General features: G+C 39.9%; 1 protein-coding gene across 1 annotated transcript in view; it reads right to left on the bottom strand.

The window, feature by feature from the left end:
- Positions 1-16851, bottom strand: part of LOC132825070 (voltage-dependent calcium channel subunit alpha-2/delta-4-like) — a 477734-nt gene that overhangs the window by 67467 nt on the left and 393416 nt on the right. Inside the window, exon 30 of the mRNA XM_060840078.1 lies at positions 4304-4374. Coding sequence (XP_060696061.1) covers positions 4304-4374 — 71 coding nt within the window. The remainder of the gene's footprint in view (positions 1-4303; positions 4375-16851) is intronic.

The following is a 16851-nucleotide window of genomic DNA, read 5'->3' as shown; positions in this document are numbered from 1 at the left end:
CATTAGAAAATATCTCCATCCTGAGATGACCTCACCATCCTGGACATGCAGCAATAATTTGCATCCTTTGTTGGCAGTTCAAATCTTTGTTCCTCCTGTTTGACCTTTCCACCTTTGGTCCCTTGCCCACTGTCCTTTTTCAGCCACCAAATGCACAAGTGGCCTCTTGGCTGGCCCCATTCCAGAAGGCCACAATGTTGCGTGGCTAGCCAATGTCACTGAGCTCAGAACTTGCTTTTGTCCCAGTGATAGAAAAAATTCAGAGTTGATAGAATTCTGCCAAAGGTTTCAAGTAAAAATTATCCACTTGAAATGTTAACACTCTTTCCATCTCCACAATTGTTGCCAGGCCTACTTAGCATTTTCAATATGTTGTATTTTTATTTCAGATTTCCAGCAGGCCTTTGTATTGGTAAAGTCTGTTTGGGCAAGTTTAATGACAAATTTTAATGAAACTTGTCAGTCTAAACTCGCGGAAGCGCTAAATGAAACCTTCCAGGATGATATCAGTGGCAGATAACAGTAAAAACTGTCAAGATTACATTTGTGTTCGACTACTGCACCATCTGTTTGATACCTTTTAAAGGTGCAATTGTGATACTTCTGGCTATATTTGCTTTCCCATAATAAATCACTTCCTCCTCTTTGCGGATACAGGAAAAATGTAAATGCAAATAAAAGCAAATACTGTAATCAGCAAAGGTAAAATAACTTAAAAATTGCTGCTGTTTCCTGAGAACATTGCTCACGAACATTTTTGCAGAAATAGTAGACGGGTGAATTTAGGTGCAGTATGAAACCTGAGGACAAGGTTAGTAATGGAGTCATATCAAAAGACTAGGAGGTGGGGGTGGGGAGCGGGGCGATGTGGTTGGATCGGTTACATATAGCAATCTATCTTGTCTTTTATAGTTCTACTTTAGTAGGGCTGTCTGTGCATCATACTTTGTAAAATTGTGAAAATCTCTTCTCTGCCTCTGTAATGCCCTTCTGTCTTTGTGTCATACTGCCAGTTACTTCAATTTGAACATATTTTAAAAGTGCCACAAAATCACACATTTGTAACAAAGAGATTCTGAGTGAGGCTTCCAGGTTATTATGTTTCCAGATATGATACCTAAATTGTTAAATTTGATAAGGAGGGATAAACTGGCCCCCCTTTATTCAAAATTGGAGGTGTAGTGGATAGCGAAGAGGGTTACCTCAGATTACAACAGGATCTGGACCAGATGGGCCAATGGGCTGAGAAGTGGCAGATGGAGTTTAATTCAGATCAATGCGAGGTGCTGCATTTTGGGAAAGCAAATCTTAGCAGGACTTATAGACTTAATGGTAAGGTCCTAGGGAGTGTTGCTGAACAAAGAGACCTTGGAGTGCAGGTTCATAGTTCCTTGAAAGTGGAGTCGCAGGTAGATAGGATAGTGAAGAAGGTGTTTGGTATGCTTTCCTTTATTGGTCAGACTATTGAGTTGGGAGGTCATGTTGAGGCTGTACAGGACATTGGTTAGGCCATTGTTGGAATATTGTGTGCAATTCTGTTCTCCTTCCTATCAGAATGATGTTGTGAAACTTGAAAGGGTTCAGAAAAGATTTACAAGGATGTTGCCAGGGTTGGAGGATCTGAGCTACAGGGAAAGGCTGAACAGGCTGGGGCTGTTTTCCCTGGAGCGTTGGAGGCTGAGGGGTGACCTTATAGAGGTTTACAAAATTATGAGGAGCATAGGTAGGATAGGGCGGCACGGTGGCACAGTGGTTAGCACTGCTGCCTCACAGCGCCTGTAGACCCGGGTTCAATTCCCGACTCAGGCGACTGACTGTGTGGAGTTTGCACGTTCTCCCCGTGTCTGCGTGGGTTTCCTCCGGGTGCTCCGGTTTCCTCCCACAGTCCAAAGATGTGCGGGTCAGGTAAATTGGCCAAGCTAAATTGCCCGTAGTGTTAGGTAAGGGATAAATGTAGGGGTATGGGTGGGTTGCGCTTCGGCGGGTCGGTGTGGACTTGTTGGGCCGAAGGGCCTGTTTCCACACTGTAAGTCTAATCTAATCTAATCTAAAATAGACAAAGTCTTTTCCTTGGGGTTGGGGAGTCCAGAACTAGAGGGCATAGGTTTAGGGTGAGAGGGGTAAGATATAAAAGAGACCTAAGGGACAACTTTTTCACGCAGAGGATGGTACGTGTATGGAATGAGCTGCCAGAGGATGTGGTGGAGGCTGGTACAATTGCAACATTTAAGAGGCATTTGGATGGGTATATGAATGGGAAGGGTTTGGAGGGATATGGGCCGAGTGCTGGCAGGTGGGACTAAATTGGGTTGGGATATCTGGTCGGTGTGGGTGGGTTGGACCAAATGATCTGTACATCTCTATGACTCTATGACCTGCCCCTTCGACCGGTTGCAACAAGTTCATTTGAAAAGGATCCCTTCCCTTGTAGATACTTTTCTCTCACCCAAATGAGCTTATGTTTTAAAAGGAACCATTCAGAGGAGGCTTTCTTGAGTTGATTAAAGAATGGGTTTATTGGTTACCAAATGCGAGAAGAAATAACAATGCAACACACATACACACAGATTGGGAATGAGAAATGAGTAAAGAGAGATAGAAGTTAGAAGATCTATGGTTCGGTCTCCAATTGTTCCCTAAGGATCAATAACAGAATGTTAATAGTCAACCAGCTGATTTTCAGATTCATGGTTTTGCTTTGAAATATGACTCCAGTTTAGTTTATAGTGCATTTCTCCTTTCTTTAAGTCAATCTATTTGAAGGTTTCTTGCCATCTTGTGAGGTGTAACATTCCATAGTTTCTGTCTCCAGACAATACTTTTGATTTCCAAGCTGTCTGGCCTATTATTCCCATGTTACACAAGAATTCTATGGATAAACATTCAAAAGAGCTGGCTCTACAGATTTCAGTGAGATCAATTCTGCAGAGGATTCGTAATTGAAAATCCCAGCTGTAAAGAGCAAAACTGACACATTTGGCTCTGGAGATTTCTGTGTTCTGTGTATTAACATTGTAGGTAAATGTGACCATTATACCCTGGAGGAAGAGCAAAATGTTTCAATTCCCCATCCCCTTGCCAATGTTATGGTGGAACTGGATGAATTCCAAGCACATACAACTGTCAGAGATATATTATACAACATATTTTCTGTCATTTGGGTCATAATAACCTGGTGCTGGGATGTGTCTCTCTAAAGTCAACAATACAATGGCAGTCGAGTGAAAAGTTAGTTTGTAAAATTGCAAATGTCAACAGAATTGATTGCTAAATGATTGATTCTATAAGCTGAACATAAACATGATACAACTATTTATCCATTTTGAAAGTCCAATACTAGAATAAAATAGCTAATTTCCAGAATGAATAAGGGATGTAGCAATGTTAGTTCCCAGCTGAAAAACAGAACCATAATAATTTCAGACCTGCTTGATGGAATACAGTTCCAGAAAAGGAACAAAGGCTGGAATTTTACAGCCTGCCCCTCAGTCTTGAGGTTAATTTGGCTCTAGGGGTTGGTGGGGTGGGGGCAGTGTGGCATAAAATTGAATGTACACTACCTCTTGGTGAATATTCATCTTGTTGTAATTTCACCAGCTCACTTGTGGATTCTCAATGAAATGACAGTTTAACTGTCTGCCAAGTTTCCTGATGGCCAGGCAAGGGGAGCCTACTTTTTGGGCTATGTGTCAACCAGATCCCTCCCTCAATGTATTCTACCCATGTTTCTGCTCATCTATCCTGGCCCCCAACTCCCTTGTCCACTTCCCCCTCAGTGGGGCCTGAGCCCCAGTGAAACCCCAGACATACAGGCTCCGCTGCAACACATGTCCTCCTGGGACACACTGCAGGTAGTACGGTGGCTATTGCTTCCAATGACATTGTTGGGACCAGAGACCTACTATCTAATTGTTGAAAGCTCTCCAGTAAGGGAAAAGCTGTATGATGGTGGTATGGAGGTGGAAATCTTGTCTCGAGGCAATTAAAGAGCTGATAGCCTTAAATTTGTTGAGGGCTGTTCTGACCAAGGTGGGCAAACTTGACTTGACTTTTACACAAGCAGAGACCAAATTTAAGTAGAAAGAGTTTTGCAACTTGGAGTATTTTTCCAATAGAGAGATCTGTGTCCCACCATATCCAGAAGAAAAACATAGAAAGCCAACATACCAAAGAAGTAACGTCTTTGCTCAGAATACTGACCCTGCCTTCCAGAAAATGTTTTGTTGACCGAGAGCCCACATCCCAGCTGGCACATCCTTAAGTATTGATCACTGCAAAAAAATGTGAGCAAACAATATCTTACTCAGTGAACAGCCCCATGTTCAGCAGTTGTGTCATCACTGACCCATCCACTTCTCCCAGAAACTTCCCTGTCTAAAAGAGAAAGGAAACAAATGAGGGTATTGCTTAATTCCCAAATCCCTGATTCAGATACTCAGCAGCTTCATTCACAGCTATCCTCATTAAAAATTCATGGTGAACTTCACACTAATAACCCAGAGGCTTATCCTCTGTAATTAATGTTATTTGTAAATTTTTGATCAGACTTACATCCTTTTCTCAATTTCTCTATTGAGCAGTAACCTGTGTTAAATCTATGGGTGGAAACAGCAACACAATGTAGCATCAGGCTGCCACTCTTCACAAATGAGTGCCAAGACAATTAAGATGGGCTAGTATGTAGTCATGAGAGCTATCATAGTTTTATCAGATCTTGTACTAATCCAACATCCAAAAATACAATTTCCAGTAACGGTCACTGGGGAGTCATTAAGAATGAAAATATTAAATGATCTTGCCCTTTCTAGCTTAGAGGTGCTTAAACTACTTGCAATGTCCAATTGCTGTGTCACCAGTGATTAGCCAACTTAGCAGAGGCTGGGAAACAAAATCTGGGACCTTCTGGCATGTTTGCCTTAATACAGCATGGTGCAATCATTGTCAGGTGACATGATGCGATATTTGTATCACTGATTATAATGCCATCTGCTCCAGTCAGCAGCACCAACTCTGACAAATTCAAAATTTCAACTCCAACTTAACCCCAGTGGCAATGCTTCAACTAGAGTGAAGAGTAAATTCAAATTGGGATGTTTAATTTGACAAGAATTATTATATACCCAACTCATATTCCTTACATAAATTTAAAATTAGTCTGATGCCTTGTTCAAATAATTTATTAAAAATTAAACCTGATTCTGTTCAAATAAACTGCAGTTGCTGTAAATCATAAACAAACACTAAAAATGCTGCCAGATCTGCTGAGCCCTTCCAGGAATTTCTCTTTTGATTCTGTTCAAACAGCCTTAATAAGTACAAGCATTCCTTCAGCTTTCACTGTTATCAAATATACTGGGATATTCTGGATATTTAAAATCAGGTTGAAATCCAGCCCAGCCAGAAAGCTGAGATGTGTAGCAAAATGGGATGAGAATGGGGTACAAGGAGGTCCATCTTGACATTAGAATCAGAGAATCATTGAATACCTACAGTGTGGAAACAGGCCATTGGCCTAACAAGGCCACACCGACGTTCAAAAAGTATCCCACCCAGACCCATTCCCCTACCCTAAAACTCTGTTTTCCCTGACTAATGCACCTAGCCTACACATCCATGAACACTATGGGCAATTTAGCATGGCCAATTTGCCTAACCTGCACATCTTTAAGATCAGGACTGCAGATGCTGGAGATCAGAGCTGAAAATGTGTTGCTGGAAAAGCGCAGCAGGTCAGGCAGCATCCAGGGAGCAGGCGAATCGATGTTTCGGGCATGAGCCCTTCTTCAGGAATGAGGAAAGTGTGCCAAGTAGGCTAAGATAAAAGGTAGTGAGGAGGGACTTGGGGGAAGGGCGTTGGAAATACGATAGGTGGAAGGAGGTTTGGAAGGAGATGTGGCTATAGTAGCAAGTCTGTTTGAGGATGTGGCTGAAGAGCTTCTGGGCAGAGGAGATGACCTGAGGTGTGCAGTGAGAGAGGCACTCACTGAAATCCTTGTAGAGGGAGGAAGAAAGCTTCTTCAAGGAAGGTATCCTTGCAAGAGGATTCACAGTAGGTTAAAATCTTCATGGAGAAAGTGAGGACTGCAGATGCTGGAGATCAGAGCTGAAAATGTGTTGCTGGAAAAGCGCACTTTCTCACTGCACACCCCAGATCATCTCCTCTGCCCAGAAGCTCTTCAGCCACATTCTCAAACAGATTCGCTACCACAGCCACATCTCCTTCCTAACCTCCTTCCACCTATTGCATTTCCAACGCCCCTCCCCCAAGTCCCTCCTCCCTACCTTTTATCTTAGACTGGTTGGCACACTTTCCTCATTCCTGAAAGAAGGGCTCATGCCCGAAATGTCGATTCCCCTGTTCTCTGGATGCTGCCTGACCTGCTGCGTTGTAGCATGGAGGCACTCAGCAGTTCAGGTGCTTCTGGCACATGATGTCAAGGGCAGCCTCTAATACCATTCAAGGGCAGACATCTGGTGGGGCTGTTCCCAGTCAGGCTGCAGTCTAGGGAGAGGGCCACAACTGGTCCATTGGCTCCATGATGGCAAGTCCAGGGGGTAGGGCTGTTGCATTCAGAGTAACGCTCGTCAGGGGTCTGGGAATGTCTGTTAGTCCTGTTAGTGAAGGGGATAGGCTATGGTTAGTCTGTTGGGTCCCTTCATAGAAATTGAGAGGGAAGGGCAGTGGTGGGGGTGGGTAAGTAATGGCTGTTCTGAGCCTTGGTAGATTGGCTATGACAGTGGGCATTACAGGCTCTGGGCAAGGGTACAGTGCAATTGTGAAGGGGGCAGCAGGATTTCCAAAGGGGGAGCAACTCCATCATGGTTGGGAAAGGTGTAATGAGAGAGGGGTGTTGACCATGGTCCAGAGTACCCTGGCTTTGGGGTGGGGGTAGGATTTGAATGATTATACCAGGCATGGACATTTTGAATGGCAAGGATAGGCAGGTTTAAATGAATGTCAAGAGCGTGGGTTGGGTTTTATGGAAGAATGAATCATTTGGGGTTGATGGGATGGGCCTTTAGGAAATGGATGTGGATTTTTGGGGCCCACCAGCCCGGTCAGGCTGAGGCTGTGAGCTCCTGGAGAAGGAAAGCTCACTGTCAACATTCATTGTGCTGGAAGTAGAAAACGCACAACGGGAAGAAAATAGCTTCATATAATCTGGCCATTCTACAATAAGTAGCACCTCCCTGGCACAGCCACTGTGGGAGAAAACTCTTTGGCAGCTATACCTCTGCTAAGGGAACTAGCAGATGTTGTAGGAATACTTGTGGAACGTGCAAAATGAAAGTGAAAGAAAGTGTCATGGCCAGATGTTTGAAGACGTGCTCAATGACAGAGTGATAATGATGTTAATGACAGTGATATGCAGAATGACACTTACTTGTTTGATGGGATATTTCCACATCTTGCAGGATTGGTCCTGATTTTCTCCTTCAAGAGCCAAGACTTTATCCTTGTAGAGTGTGAAGATAAGGATGCTGGGCATCTCCCTCCCCTCCCCATTCTATTCCCCACATTCAGTCCAAATTCTCTTTGCTCTATTAGGACTCTCTTCTCCAGCAATGAGAAAAGGTATAGAACGAGTGAGACAGCAGTGGCTGGCACATCTGTTAGTGCTGCTGCACTTGAAGAAAGGTGTTGAAATATATCAAAGAACTGAGGAGGCAGCACAGACAGCAGGTCAGGTTAGTGATATACAGGGCTGAGGGAAAACAGCAATTGAGGTAGTGTTTCAGGCAATCGTGAGGGTGGTGGTGCATGTGCCTTAGCAGGAGACATGTCCAATAGCAGAGACAGCATGAGTGTGAGGTGGCAGAGAGAAGACCGTGTCATTTACCCTGATGGAGCAAAGAAGATCGTTGATTTTTCTTCTGCACTGCTGGCCATTCCTTCATACTCTAAAGATGGCACTGATCTAGGAGATGACCTCAAACCAGGCTTGCAGGGTCAATTGGCGCAGCCTTCTCTGCCAGTTCTCTGGGAAGTGGACTCCTTTCCTGGCATTAATCTGTTGATCAGGACCTCCAGCACCCTGTCAGAGAATTATGGTGCCATCTTCCCCTTCTCTGAAATGTTGCAACGCTGTACATACTGAGCAGGCAGCTTTGGAATGGCAGCATTCATCCAGGTGCACTACAGCCTTTTAATGGTGGAAAAGGGCATGGGGTTGCTGGTGTTTTGGTGAATATTAGCTGGTGGTGATTTGTGGGAATGGCCAATGGTGAGATGGGTTAGAAATCAAATGTGAGATACTCCATACGGTGTGTTAGACAATTAATGCTACAGTTTTGGTAGGATACGATGTGAGAATTCACAAATTCCTTCAACAAGCATGGAATCGGCAAAAATAAAGGTGAGATTCAATCCTGCAGCAGTTTGTGAAAGGTAGAATTCTCTTCTGCAAAACTACCAATGAGTCGCACAAATTGGCAACCTATGAGGGAGCTGACTAAACAGTTGAGGAGAAAGGGGAATATAATATTGCTCCACTTGGTAATATTCTTTTGAGATTGAGATAAGGCTAATTGTTTATCTATATGGAAATATACATCTACACCTAACATGTTGACTCACATGGCACATACTATAGGCTGGAAAATACATCACAAAGTCTTCCAGTACTTAAGACAATGCTAGTCTAGGTGCATGGTACCTATCTCTGTCATGTTTCCATAAGTTTTGCCTAATTGTTCTTTTTTTAATCCCATGGGCATACAGATAAACAAAAGTGCTAGAAAACAGAATGTGAGTGAGAACATGAGAGTAAAAAGAGAAAAGTTAGAAGAGATGAAGACAGAGTGGGAGACAGGAAAAGGGAGAGCTAGAAAAGAGTGAAACCTTGTTCCCAGATTACTCTTATCCCTTTGCTTTACTCAAAGGCAAGATAGATAAGGGTCTGGCAGAGGTAGCTGCCTGCTACTCTCTACTCATTGCTTGTGATGTGTCTTTTTATATTGGGGAAACCAAACACAAACCAAATGATCACTTTGCTGAAAACTCGTTTCTGTCTACTGTTGTGATTCTTAATCACCTCTAATTACTAATTCAATATTCCATTCCACTTCCACTCTAACCTCCGTCTTTGATTTTTCTCCACTCTTCTGATAAAGATTAGCATAAGTTTGAAAAGCAGTAACTCATCTTTCTCCGAAGAATTTTGTAGTCCTCTGGTCTTGATGTTAATTTCAACAAAGAAGACTTTAACTGCAGCTTCCATTTGATCTCTGGCTGTAGGTGCTGTAATGTCAAATGGCTTTTTGACATTTTCATTGAGGAGGAAGGGACATGATGGCAATGGGGCCTGGGTTCCCTTCCCTGGGAACACTAATTGGTGGAATGATCTGCATCCTTGGTGTCAACCTGCAATAATTCTTAACAGATTCCTGGGTCATTGGAGTTGGATCTACCACACAAATTCTCTACATTTTCATTTTACCAATCCTCCTTTAGCTATTAACAAAATTATTCTTATGTATTATTTCTCATTATACTTCTTTTGACTCATATTAGTGTCATTTGTGTAACTTAAATATCCCAACTGACACTAATAGCATTTTTGCTATTTAAACATCTCCATTCACTACTCAAGCACTTTAGAAGGTTTTCTCCATCCTCCTTCCCCTTGGTTGTTTCTTTAAAATGTTATTAATCTTCCAGTGCCGCGAATGAAACAAAGACCTTAAATCTTAATTTCAAATATTACCTGACCTGCTGAGTATTTCCAGCTTTCATTTTAAGTACTAACACTTCAGAGGAATATGGGTCAGATACAAAGTAAAGTACCTTTCATTCATCCTTTATCTGCTTTCGTTTTGTCAGGAAACATGTTCTAACAGCCTATTTCTATTTCCAATCTGGCCTACCCTAGAATCCTAAGCAGAATTAGTGACAATTATTATTGAGTTATGGACAATTTTGCACTATGGTCTTAAACTTACTGCAGTTGACCTATTTTTCTAACAGCAGTAGACTGGATTTGGGACAGGCACATTGAACTTATTAGTGTTCATTTCAAAAAGAGAAGAAAACATTCATTCCACCTACTATGATTTAAGGGCACTGGTGAAAGGACAATATTTTGGCTTTGACGCTGCTCATTTCCCTTTAATACATACGAGAAGTCACAGCAAAATCGTAAATGTTTGTGAGATGAAGGCCCTGATAAACCTGCCAAACTTGAGGGTAGGACAATAAGCCAGCAATCCTATTTTCCAATTGGACAAATTCTATTTCCATTGCTAGGGGTAAGAGTATGGGGTGCAACTCACACATGAAGGAAATTTGAAATTTGCTTGGTCTTTTGTTAAACAAAACCCATTCTCGCTGCAATGTGGGAAAAATTTTAGAGTAGATATCAATCCTTTGAAGAGTGAAGAACGTCTGTGACACTATCAAGCTGATTTGTTATTTAAATCCATAGCCCTTTAAAAGTAAAAACAAATTGTGATAGTAAAAGATAAAAGAAAGTTTCATAGTCACAATAACTGTTTGTGGATACGCTCTTAAGGGATATCATTATGTCATTATTAATGCTTGATTCCTTTTTTTACATCCTGAAATTATCCCAGTGGAGGATTCTAAGTTTACATTTTGAGTGTTAGCCCAATAATACTATTAAAGGATTAATTGCATTAGGTATCTGATTATGAATACAAGTCTGTTAGATTTTACAAATACTAGCAGAGATTTAAAATTTTTGAAAGGTATATGAAGAATGGGAGTGTTTTATTATACTGGTATAGATATTAATAGACATCTAGAAACTTATTTCATTGTAACATGGCTCCAGAGCTCTGCCTGTAGGTGAGTTGGCATGCAGGTCATAAGAGTAAAGAATGACAGGCTGGGTGGTGGGCATGAGTTATCATTAGCTACTATCATGGACTTTTGGTTCTTAATTCATCAACCAATGGGAACAGTTTCTCTCTCTCTCTACTCTGGCTGGACCCCTCATGATTTGGAATACCTCAAACAAATCTTCTCTCAATCTTTAATTTTTCAGGCTTTCTATGTAACAGAATTTCCCTATCCTTGGAACCATTCTCATGAAACCTTTTAACATCTGCTCTAATGCTGTCATGGTATTCCCAAAGTGCAGGAACCAGAATAGGAGACTACTCCAACTGAGTCAAATCAGTGTTAAAGATATTTCAAAGTTAACTTTTCTGCTCTTTTGCCTAATGATAAAGTTCAGGATTCCATATTCTTTATTAACTGCTGTCTCGATCTATCTTGTAACTTTCAAGAATATATACTCTTATATAACCAGGTCCTTCCTATTCTGCACTCCCTTTAAAATGTTGCTTTTTATTTATATTGCCTCTCCACATTCTTTCTACCAAATTTAATGACATTACATTTCTCTGCATTAAATTTCATCTGTAATTTGTCTATTCATTCCACCAACTTTACCATGCTCCACTCAGTTTATAATACTTAAATACATCTACTTCATACTGTATAAACATTTTGAAACTTTCCCTTCACACCAGGTCTAGGTTTATATTACATATCAGGAACAGCAGAGATCCTTAGACCAATTTCTGGGCAATTCCACTATTAACCTTCCTTCATTCCAGAAAAAAAATTGTTTACCACGGCTCTATGGTTCCAGCTGCTTAGTCAACTTCATACTCAAAAAGCTGTGGTGTGAACAAGAGTGTAACTTTTCAATGCTCCAGCCATCTGGTACCACCACTGAGTCTAAGAAAGGTTTGATAAGAAAATGCTTTGGAGTTGAGCAGTACATAAATGTGTAAATACAAAAAGGAACTTTTTCTTGATTGTAATAAGTATAAAGAGTATCATATGCAAGGTTTAGTACAACTTAGTTACTTGTTAACTCTATCCCTCTAGATCTTCACTTATTTTATGCCCTTATTAACTTGTGGTGTAAATTTTATTAATGAGTGCATTTGAACTCTACGATCCCTTGTTCCCCTAACATATAGGCTCATGCATGACGTTGTTAAACTTCCTACCAAAACAAATTAATCTATTTTGAGCTTCAATTGCCATGACCAGGTATCTAGTTGCATGAATGGTGCGCTCAAGAATGATACCAGACTGTAAAAACTGTAAATGGTACAATGATTAATCGATCATTGCTTGCTATCAACTGGTATCAGAACATTAGGAGATCCATTCAATGCTCATTCAGCAATAATTCAATCACACTTTCTCTGAACATAAATTCATTGCTAACATAGTCCTATGATTTTAGAAAGATCTGTAGTATGGCAATGCACAAGCAAGATAGATGAGATTGTTTCTATGCAATGATATATAACAAGTGGCATTATTCTGCTACACCTTGCATAAGGTACTCTTTATTCTTATTACAATCAAGAAAATGTTCCTTTTTGTATTTATGCATTTATGTTCTGCTCAACTTCAAGACTTTTCCATCATTCAATTCTCTACCTTTAATATTCTATGGGATTACCATTGACAAAACTTTTAACAGGACCAATAATGTACCACTACAGCTAAAAAGACATGTGAGAAACTGGGTATTCTGTGGTACGTACTCACCTCCTGATGCCCCTATTTATGAGACAAAAGTCAGGATGGAATGCTCTCCAATTGTCTGGAAGAGTGCAGTTCTGACAATGTTCAAGAAGCTCAATTCCATCCAGGACAAATAAACTTACTTGATTAGCTCTCCATATACTAAACTCATGGCCTCCACTGTTGACAAATCCTGGCTGTCACATGCATCATCTACAAGATGCAGTGCAGCAGCCCACTAAGGCTTCTTTGAGATCACCACCCAAATCTGTGACTTCTACCATATCAGGAGATATCAGGAACGGTTCATATGTCTGTTTCATTTCTGTTCTCGTAGGAAAATGCAGGAAAATGGAATATTTTACTAATTAGCAATATCATTGTACCTTCAATATATGGATTGCATCAGTTTAAAAAGGCACCCCATCACCACCTTCAAAAGGGCAATCAATACTGACTTTATCAGCAACAAACATATTCCTTGGATGAATAACAACACAAATAGTCAAATATATTGAGAGAGAGAAAATAAACCAGCGAATCACTAAAAAGTGCAAATCAAATTTGAGACAAGAAATTTAGTATTTTTTATTTTGATATGAATCCTTTTAGAGTCTTGTTGTGAATTTGAACACAATATGCGAGGGTTCTCAAATCCTGAAGAAATGGCCAGGATTTTGGTGCATTCTAATATACTCTCAATAAAAAAAAACCATGGCCACTCATTGAAATGAAGTCATGTGCTTCTTGTGGATTTTCACAGGCACAGAGCCTCAACGATAGCGAATGGATTATGGCTATAGCACGCAGTAGTTTTTTTTAAAAAAAGGATTGTTGCTGCTTTCCTGCACTGTTATTGTGGCTGACAACTGATAAGGCAGTTTAACTGCTGCGTATGTTGTCATGGTGTCAATACTGGTGTTCCTGGGATGAGTGAGCCAATGAGGCTTTTGGTGTGTGGGATCAGCTGTCTTTGTTTCTTTTGTCTAAATTTCTATTCCCACTCCTAAACGCACTAATGGGATTATCAGAATAATAGAATATTTATGTTGAGCACCTTGCTGGAGTCAGATTTGCACTGATGGGCGGCAATAATTTTGTAGTTGTAAATTTGCGGTTCAGTATTCCAGAAAAGCAGCAGGAATATTTAGGGAAAAAAATGGTGGCATGCAAACAGTAGCATGGAAAGTCAAGCAGTGAGGCAAATTCCGAATTATCAAATAATTGTAAATCCTAAATTCAGAAATTCACAATCTGAAGAGAGCATAATAGAAAGAGAAAAGCTTTAAATAGTAAGCAGCACATCCAAAGGTTACAGAAAGGAGACTTATTGGATATCATTTTTATTTAGAGGTGAAATAAGGCTTATGAAAACAGGAATGTCAATATATTGATGTCTGCATATTACAATGACATTTCTGTAATCTTCACAATCTGTAAAGCTGTTAGTCATATAAAAGACCATTTTTGATATCTTATATAAGAAACTTGGTTCTGATTTACAAATATTTCTCAAAAATATTTTTAGGAAGATGGAACAAAATCAAGAATTATATGCTTTGTTGTCAAAAATTCACATGGAAATTGGCCGGTATAATTTCTATAGTTGCTGTACTGCCTTTTGAAAGTGTTATCTGCCATAAGTAAACATTTTTCCTAAAGAACTTACTAATGCTGTGCAATTTCAGTGTATCACACTTTGCTGTATTACCATAGCAACCATCAATTAGATATTCCCCATTTTGCTACTGTAAAGTTAGTGTGACTAAAAGCGTGAACATTCAGGAAAACTGATTCTAATTTACATGGTTTATGATATGTGGAGATGATGTGTAACCATGGTGACACTATTCCTATTCAATCCCCAGAAATGCTGCTGACCCAAAGGAAAATCTTTGGAAGTATAATTATCCTTGCTTAAAGCATTCTTCTGTAACTTTTTTCACACATGAGCACACAGGCACTGCATTCCTTTCAATTATATAATTGAAGCATAGCCATTGACATTAGTAAAGAAAAAATATTAATAAAGAGACTGACATTGATATCTTTTTCATTTTTAAATTAACTATTCTTTATATTAAAGGACATGAAGATCATTAAAACTGGGATAGCTGAAACATTTAACAGATTTATAGAATGTGTGCTGTGGATGAGGAATTTACATTATCACCTGCTTATTTCTGTCATATGTAAAATGACCAAATATCTGGATTTAATTTGTTCAGTTGTGCAGACATTTAGACATTGAGACATCTAGTTGTATTTGTTATTTTCAGTTCTGATCAAAGAATTTCCTGTATTCCAGAGAAAGGTTGTAATAAATCAAGAATGTTAAATGTGCACTGTATTGTGAATTGATGACAAAGATTATTAAAGGTAGGAGCTTGGCTATGTGTCAGAGATGGGACTTATATAATTGAAGAGTGTAGCCTATGGAAATAGAGTGCCTTTAATCTAATAAAATGTCCCAAGGCACTTCACAGAAGCATTATAAAACAAACATAGTACCAAGCCATGCAAGGATATGCAAGGGTAGATGATCACCAGAGGAGCTTGGTTAGCGAGATAGGTTTTAAGGTGTGGCTTGAATGAGGGAACTGAGGGAAAGGATTGCTTAGGAAAGGAATTCCAGAGCTTTAGGGGTTCTACTAGAGTCTGAAAGGGTTAATACTGAGGATTGTCATAATGATGATGTCATACAGACTTATGGGGAAAACAACTTAAGATCTTGAAGGGTTGAGCCCTAACATTTGGTCCTCCTCTAATTCACTGTAAGAATTTCTATCAAATCAATGTGACCTGTAACTAATTGCTAACATGCAATAAACTATATCTTGTTAACAACAAGAGACTCTTCCAGTTGGACCAGGAAGTAGTGTTCCTCCACCACACTGGACCAAGTAGACCATGGTTTCCTACGTGTAAAGAAAATGGTAGCAACAACTTTCAGCATAAGCAACAACTCACAACATAATGAGATGGCTTGCTCACACAGTACAGGGATACCACAGAGGTCAGGTCATGTTGGATTTTGTAAACAAGGATGAAATCTTGTTTATCGTGGAACCAGTGAAGCTCAGCAAGTGCAGGATGATGGGTGAATAGAATTCGGTGTGAGTTAGGACATGAGGTGTGGGCAGAGTTTTCGATGTCCTCAAGTTTAGGAGGACTGAATTTGGGAGATTGACAATGAATTGTGAAGTCAAGGCTGAGGCAGGGGCCAAGATGGACACAAGATGGAAAAAGGCGATTGTTGGTGATGTATGGTTGGAAACTAATTCTGAGGTCAAATATAACTCTGAGGATGTGAATGGTCTGATTCAGCTTCAGATAGTTGCTGGGAAGATGAACAAAGTTGGTTGTTAGGGAATGTAGTTTGTGGCAAGGGTGAGGCAAGGTTTTCTAAATATTTAATTTGAAGATATTTTTGCTCACTTCAATATTGGATGTTGAATAAACAGTGTGATAATATAAGGACAACAGAGGGGTTAAGAGAGGTGATAACGCTGTCAGTGTACATATGGAAACTAATGATGTATTTTAAGGTGATTTCAGTGTGGTGCAGCATATGGAAAAATATTCCAGCAAGTCACAGAATATAGCTGGGTTAAAGAAATACTTCTGGAATATTGCTGTTTTCAATATAAACCTTGTGATTATAAAACTAAGCAATGTAATCTAATGGCCCAGATAAATACTGTAATTGTCAATAATCTAAAGAAGTTCATGAATGGTTATTTAACTGGCACTTGCACCTCAGTGCAAACAGCATGGCTGACTCTTAGTTCAGGCAAAACAAAACCCTGGATGACTGCACTAGTTGAGTGGAAGGCTGCATTAATGGTTGAAAGAGGCTAAAAGATTCATTTAGAACGTACCGTAGATGGTAATAGCCCAAGAAAACATGATGAGGGCATTGTTTCAACTTTGGAAGTCAGGAGGGTGTTATTGTACTAGTAATTTTCAGCATTAAAAGTTAAGATTTTTAATTTTTTTTATACAATTTCGGGAATTTAGTGAAGAACACAAGACCAGAAAGCGTGGTGTGAGGCATGACTGGTGTGATGTGAAATTTTAATTTTCTGAGAGCAGATTGAGATGCAGAGATAGTCAGTGCTGTGTTTATTGTATATGGGGCCTCACGCCAGCCTTAAGTAGTTTTGTATTTGCAATACATTTAAATGTCCTTATTACTTATTAGCATAAAATAATTCTATAGTACATGTGCATAAGAATCTTGTCTTTCCTGGTTCACATTTGTTTCAAGGTTGTGTCTGAGGTCAGAGGTTTCTCTTGTTCACCTCTGTAACACATAGGAAGGAAGCAGGAGAATG

The sequence above is a fragment of the Hemiscyllium ocellatum genome, chromosome 19 (assembly GCF_020745735.1).
Source record: "Hemiscyllium ocellatum isolate sHemOce1 chromosome 19, sHemOce1.pat.X.cur, whole genome shotgun sequence".
NCBI classification, from domain to species: domain Eukaryota; kingdom Metazoa; phylum Chordata; class Chondrichthyes; order Orectolobiformes; family Hemiscylliidae; genus Hemiscyllium; species Hemiscyllium ocellatum.
Note: the sequence above shows the minus strand (reverse complement) of the source record. Positions and strands in the feature narration are given on the sequence as shown.